Source organism: Alligator mississippiensis, chromosome 9, assembly GCF_030867095.1.
Source record: "Alligator mississippiensis isolate rAllMis1 chromosome 9, rAllMis1, whole genome shotgun sequence".
Lineage (NCBI taxonomy): Eukaryota > Metazoa > Chordata > Crocodylia > Alligatoridae > Alligator > Alligator mississippiensis.
Window position 1 is genome coordinate 12,777,310 of NC_081832.1, and position 6,713 is coordinate 12,784,022.

The window sequence follows — 6,713 nt, forward strand, 5'->3', positions numbered from 1 at the left end:
ACTAGCAACGGTGAGATGGAGGGATAGTAGCAAAAACGTAAATGTCATTGACTGAGTTGAAGTCACATCCGTATATAGGAACTGCATTTGGCCTGCCAGCCTTTGTGTTACTTTAACGAAGTCTACCAGACACACCATGAGCAGACAAGCTTCAGCCTCACCAACTAATCCATGGTTGGTCATAACTGGCAGTCTTTGCTCACAAAGATATATGGACTAAGCTGCAAGTGTGGCAGGAGAGGAGTGATATCTAACATATTTAAAGAGTAACTTATCCCAAGCCCAACCAGATATGATTTAATCATTACTGTTAGAAGCATTACTTACTACCTTTGACTCCATCTGAGCTGCAATCTCTGAGTAGCACTTAACACTGTTTCTTTAAAACATCTCAGTAGGATGGCAAAATAGGTTTTTACAAAGCCAACATCCTGTTTTTAAACTGGACGGAGCTGCACGTGTTCAGCTGTTTCACAGCAATTGTGAAAACAGGAAAAAGTAGACTGAGCTCCTAATCATGCATTTACAGCACTTTCTGTAACACCTTAGAGGGGCCTCTTGAAAATTGTAATATAAACAGTACGCATTTACAAACACCTGTAATTAGGCACTTAGCAAACTGTAACAAGCTCTTTCCAGGTGATTATGGAAACAATTGCACTTTATATGATAGACACCTGAAGCATCTTATTAAGGTCTGAGTTAAGGCCCACTAAGCACATTTCAGAGTTACAGTGGAAACATGAAGTGAAGGTTGATCGTTAAGTAAGACATAAGAGCATCAGAGTTCAGGCTGGACTGTTATCACCATTTGGGGCTACTGACTGTCTACACTTGGAGATATGTTTAATAAATAAAGATCTTGGACTGTCATCCCCAACACCTTTTTTGTAAAAATAAGAGAAAATTAAAATAATCAATATGCCATTTTCTAACCTAAGGGAAGAAAAAAAAAAGATGTGGTATTTAGCATTGAGAGGAGCTGTCCTTTCTACAAGGTCACCAAGTATCTCTGCTGTATCTAAAAAAATCACCTTCCTCTCTAAGCACTCCTCTTTGAATCTCTTCACCAACTATGGGCTCCTTCCTCTACACATTAAGTTCACCCTCTTCCTTCTGCCCTGCAAAGCTATATAAAACCTCAGCCCTGCCTACCTCCAAGCCTCTCCTCACCACTTCTTTTCTCTCGATCCTTGCACTGCCCTTGTTCAGCCTCAGAACCACTTCTCAATTGTTATGCATCAAGTTGACTCTCTGGCTTCCCCAGAAAGTCTTCCTTCTTCTCCACATATAACCACTCCCTTCTTTATACAATCTGCTGCCCTGGATCTGATATTCTAGACTAGGAAATGCTTTAGGAGTGCTTATAAAGTGCTATGGTAATTTAAGGCACTGTATTATGGAACATTAAAAAGAAAAGCAATATTAAGTTTTTTCTACAAAGCTTTCCAAAAGGTCTCCAACCTTAACCTTAAAAGTTAAAGCTTTTGTTAGCACGTGAAATGCTCTCTTAGAATCTAATTAGGACCAAATGAACGAAACTAACCTTCAAAATAATTAAAGTGAACTATGTATCTCTAAAAAAAAATACTATAAATGCAAACAGACACCAATGTTGCTGGAAATCAAGTGGGTTTTTCCTGTAAGATATCCTCCATTGTTGATTTTGGAATGTTACAAGAAAATGTTAAAGGAAAAAAATATTCAATGTAGAGCAGGAATCAAAGGGCACAAAAAGGCCTAGACAAGACAAGTAGATTGAACTGCATCACAGTAAGGGCCTAGGTCATATAAGGTTTTCCAAAGTATTCTCAACTTTGCAATGCATTTTTCATGTTTCTGACTTTCTACATCCAGCGTTACCTTGTTTTGGGATGCGACGACTGGTTGATCAACACAGTTAAAAAATTCTTTCCCATGGAGAGCATGGCATAAGTTGTATGTTAAATGAGTTGTAGGTGGCATCCAATTTTTTCTGGGCATTTTGATTTTGAAAATCTCTTACTCTAATACTTGCAACTGGTGGTGACAGAAAGCAAGCAGAAGGGGGCATTTTTAAGAATTTCTCAAAAGCCATGGTTATTTTGTAAATATAAATCTGACATTCATCTGTTGTAGCCCCGTATTTGACAAGAGATGATGATGTGATGTGATGATGATGACTATGTGCTGCTACATACAAGGTACACCTAAAATAGATAGGTAATTTCAGCTCAAGAACCCTGAAAGAAACTGAATGACTTACAAGAAGCAAAAGTTGTTTCTGTTTTTCCTGGAGGAGTCAGGTTTGATAGTAATGTGCAAATTCTTTGTTGTGATAGAACTAGAAAAGTTACTACAGTTATCATTTCATATACTGCACCATCAGGGTAAATGGGACTTTACAAAACAGATAAAGACTAAATCTGGCTGCAAAGGGTTTACAGGGTAACACATTGATAAAACTTTTTTGCATTGAGACCAATAGCATAAAACATGAGAAACTGCTCAAACATGACAGACTGCCCATTCCGTTTTGTACGAGGGAAATCTCCTCCAACATGGTTTCAATATTTGAAGATCCCATTCTTAAAAATAAGCGTCTTTCAGCCACCTGAAACAGCTTTGAAGAATAAAATTAGTCGACACGCGGCTCCAAAAAAACAACCGAACTTGTCCATGATGCGAGGAGCGTGCAAATTCTCTGGGCACGAGGCGCATCGGGGGGAACAACACATCTTGGAGGGGACACACACCAGGAAAGCCACACAGAAATAAGTAGCCTTTAATGCCGACGATAAAGTAGTGCACGCAGACAGGAGAAAGGGCATGGACGTAACCGTGCAAAAAAAAAAAGAAGGGGTCAAAACTGGAATGAACCTATGGAGGCAAAAGGGGGCAGGGCACATTTTGTGGCTTAAATTTGTGACAATTTAGAGCAGGGATCAAGTATCTCAAGCATTTTTTCCCCTGGACCAGGGGTCTTCAGCCTCCAAAGGTGGTCTGTGCGTCCACTTGGGCACGGGGAAGCAATGGCAGTTAATACAGCCACCCCCTCCCGCTCCCAAGCCCTGCGCAGCACGTCCCAGCCAAGACAGCTCCTCCTCCAGACTGGGGTCCCACTGCCCGCAGGGCCAGGCCTTGCCCCTCTGCCCCTGGGACTGGGTTACGCGCTCCCCCGCCACACAGGCGCGTGGGGCACTGCTGCGCCCGTGCTGGGGGCCGGACTGGGACCCCCCCAGCCGGATGTGGCCGTGAGTCCCCCTAGGCGGAAAGGGTGAGCACCCCTAAGCACCACAGCACAGCACAGCACAGCACAGGAGACCCCAGCTCCTGACGCGGGAGCAGGGCTGCAGCGCCCGCCTGAGGAGAGCCCGGGCCGCGCTCCCCGCTCCGCCGGGCAAGTCGCCTCCGTGCAGGGCCCCCCGGCGCCGGGGGCGTCAGGGGCAGGGCCGCAGGAGCTCACACCTACCTCCGGGCCGAGGCTGAGGGCGAAGCCGCCCGCCCCGCGCTCCTCCCCGGCCCCGGGCTGCAGCATCGCGGCCCGCGCCCTCTCAGGCCCCGCGCACGCCCCGCCCCCAGCCCCGCCCCGCCCCGTCCGGCGCCGCCCGAGCTCGCGGCGCCACCTAGCGGCCAGCCGCGTTGCTGAAAGGCGATCTTGGTACCCGGGGAGAAACAGCCCCAACCAGCCGCCTGTGCCACCTTGTGATGCCCAAGTGACGCCCCCTAGGCTGCACCCCTGAGGACCCGGCAGAGGAAAGCCACCTTGTGATGAGACCTCAGGGGCGTTTCTTTTCCTCAGAGTCATTTATGTTTTTAAACCAAACCTGCCCCACAACTTTCCCCCTCTTCTTTCAAGTGAAAGGACCTTTCTCGGTGGCAGTCAGCGCATGGTTTCTCTTGCAATAGCACTAGGCACTGCCAACTTTTTTATTTTTGTTTTTAAACCAAATTCTTTTAAAGCACTTCTTATTTAGGGTGCGATTTGATCGGTGGCATCCCCCCGCTGCTCCGACTCGCTTACAGAAGTTAGTAAAGACGCGTTATGAGCAGTGGTTTCCATCCCAGGGTTTCCCAGACTCGTATTGGGAGTGTGACGCTGCGTCAGTGCGAACTTGTATTTTTGATAACACTAAAGCATGCAGGGTTTCAACGCGCATTATACAGGTGACTACCTCCAAACCTCCTCAAAAATAGAGAAATATTCATCTAGTTTTATAGAAGTACAGAAGGGGTCTGCAACTTAAAGGTCACACCATAAGCATTAGAGACCAACTGGAACCCAAATTTCCTGAATCTCAGACCTGTGATATAAGTCAAGTTCTTTTTTCCCTTCAGGCAGCTGTAAAGTCTAGTCTCCCTTGTAAAATCTGCAATCAACTCATTCTCCTAGCCTTCCTGGATGCTTATATTACAAGGAAGGGAATAAATATTTGTTCCACTGTATTGATGCTGGCATTAGACTCCTTTGAGATGCAAAGGAACTTGCATTTCAGGACAAGATGGGCTACAAGGCAGATACAACTGTGACAAAAAGAAGCACCTAAAAAGGTGAATCAGGCAAGACCACACGGATAGAAAGGAGTGCTCAATATCGACTACTATTGTCGTCCATCACAGGTGGTGAAGGCAATGTTCTCAAACAGGTCTGCATACAGTGCGCCATGCGAGGGCATTGCTGAGCCACAGACCTGATGCCAGGAAGACCCGGATATTCGTTCCAGGAAGGCAGTAGGGAACAAGAGAGAATTAAGCAACGTTTCAGAAAGCTGGGGGGTAAAGATGCAGACTCCAATTGGAAGAACTTTCTTTCCAGATGAGCCATGGCAAAAGGAAAAGAGTCAGAAACAAAAGCTTCCCAACAGCTATCATAATATTGAATTCCCTGAGGAAACTAGGACAACAATCAGAGGCAGGAACTGCGCTGTAGAAAAGCACCTCTGAGCTCCTGCAGAAGTTGAGAGTGTAACCACAAGACAGGTTGCTTTCTCACCCACAACTGACAAGACCTGCTCGCAGGTACCTGCAAGTACTTCAGGTTCTGAAACATCTTGGTTGCAAAATACTCTGGCTTTTGACAAGACCACAACAAGGACTTCACACTATAAAGGGATGAATCATTTGATTTCATGTAACCCCACTAAGGGAATGCCAGATTTGTGTTTCCCTGAGCCCTGCTCCTTTAACAATTATGCAGGTCTGCCACAAAAGTCAGAGAGACCTGGAGCCATGGCAGCAGAATTCGATGCTGTCTGTAAGGACACAGCACTAACGTAGTTTGGTCAAAAGTCCATTTCTTTTCCCGGATAGCTACTTCAAAACAGCCAGTTTATAACCGTCTTTCCTGTAAAACTAAAACTATATTGCTAGGTGGATCTTATTGACTGCACCCAGAAGTAAAACGTTAGGATGAAAATCTTGTTGGGCGCTGGTCTGGAAACAGGAGCGCTGGGGGTAGGTTCCTCAATCTGGCCTGCTGTGCAGAATTGGCTTCTGCGTGCCTCAGTTTCTTCACCAAACCTTGGTTTACACAACTGAGATAACACACTCTCTCACAATGTCTTTATATAGCATCTAGCCCTGTAGCATCGTAACCTGTTCTGGAACTGCTAGGCAACAGTTAAACAACACCTAAACAACAGTTCTTTGTGCCGTTTTACTGCTGCTTGACTTCTGAGGCCCTACACGCACTAACACATTTTTGCTTCCAGGTGACTGCATGTTGCAGAGACCAGCAAGTTCCTGCCTTTTGTAGTACAGTGTGCTGCTGAGCCGAATGCAAATGAAACAAGCTTGAAATTAATTTGCATCACTTGCTTGCCATCTTTTCAAGAAAAGATTCTTTTATGTAAATGCAGCAGCACTGTGGAATGGGGAAACCATGGGCAGCTCTACCAACTCTATCATAATAAACTTTGGCTGAGATTTAGCACAGTTATTTGGAAAGCTTTAAAGAGACATGGGGAAATACCTTTTATTTCTCTGCTGTATCCCATGGAGTCAGTATTTAAATGCTACTGTTATCACACAAAACTACTTAAGGTAGGGCACAACCAGGGGAAAAAAAGATGCTGAGCATCAGGAAAAGCTTAGCAGGGGGATCTGCTCATCTACAGAATGGGCCCAAAAAGCTGTGGGGGGGGGAAAAAAAAAAAATCAGTGACTTGGATTACTGAACAAGTGATAACTGTGAACTACAGGAAAAATCATAGCATGAAAGGCAGACTAGCTCGATAGTTGTAATTGAACCTTCATGTATCTGTACCAGGCAATTTACATTTGAACTAAAGCCAGGCACATCTTTTTAAGTTCAGCTTTAAACATACCATGGGTTGCTTTAGCACATTAACCAAATGCAGATTTAGGCTAATAATCATACAATAAAATAACCACCGGATTACTCTAGAGATTTTTAGGCATTTAGATTTCCAATATTTAACTTAAAACAATATCAGAGAGGAAACCCTCTCCCACAGAATTAATCTCTGCACTGTACTTCAATCCTGGAAAATAGCGTTCTGGGGAGCTTGTCTATTTGCTGTGTATACCTGGAGCGTCTAGTAAACATAACTTCATGCAAGAGCCCATATTGACCGATTGCCCATCCCAGTTGTTATGTAGCATAACTCAGTGCCATTTTAACTGGTCAACAGGTCATTCACATTTCTTGGGACTGACTGTTTGTTGCAGGCCACGGTACCTGGTTGTCAGCAGATATGACAGTATAACATAGA

General features: G+C 44.8%; 1 protein-coding gene across 1 annotated transcript in view; it reads right to left on the reverse strand.

Moving 5' to 3' along the window:
- BCAS4 (breast carcinoma amplified sequence 4) overlaps window positions 1–3,539 on the reverse strand; it is a 53,012-nt gene extending 49,473 nt beyond the window's left edge. Inside the window, exon 1 of the mRNA XM_019484523.1 lies at window positions 3,452–3,539. Within this exon, the coding sequence (XP_019340068.1) occupies window positions 3,452–3,517 (66 nt within the window). The 5' untranslated portion in view covers window positions 3,518–3,539. The remainder of the gene's footprint in view (window positions 1–3,451) is intronic.
- Window positions 3,540–6,713: the final 3,174 nt, after the last annotated feature.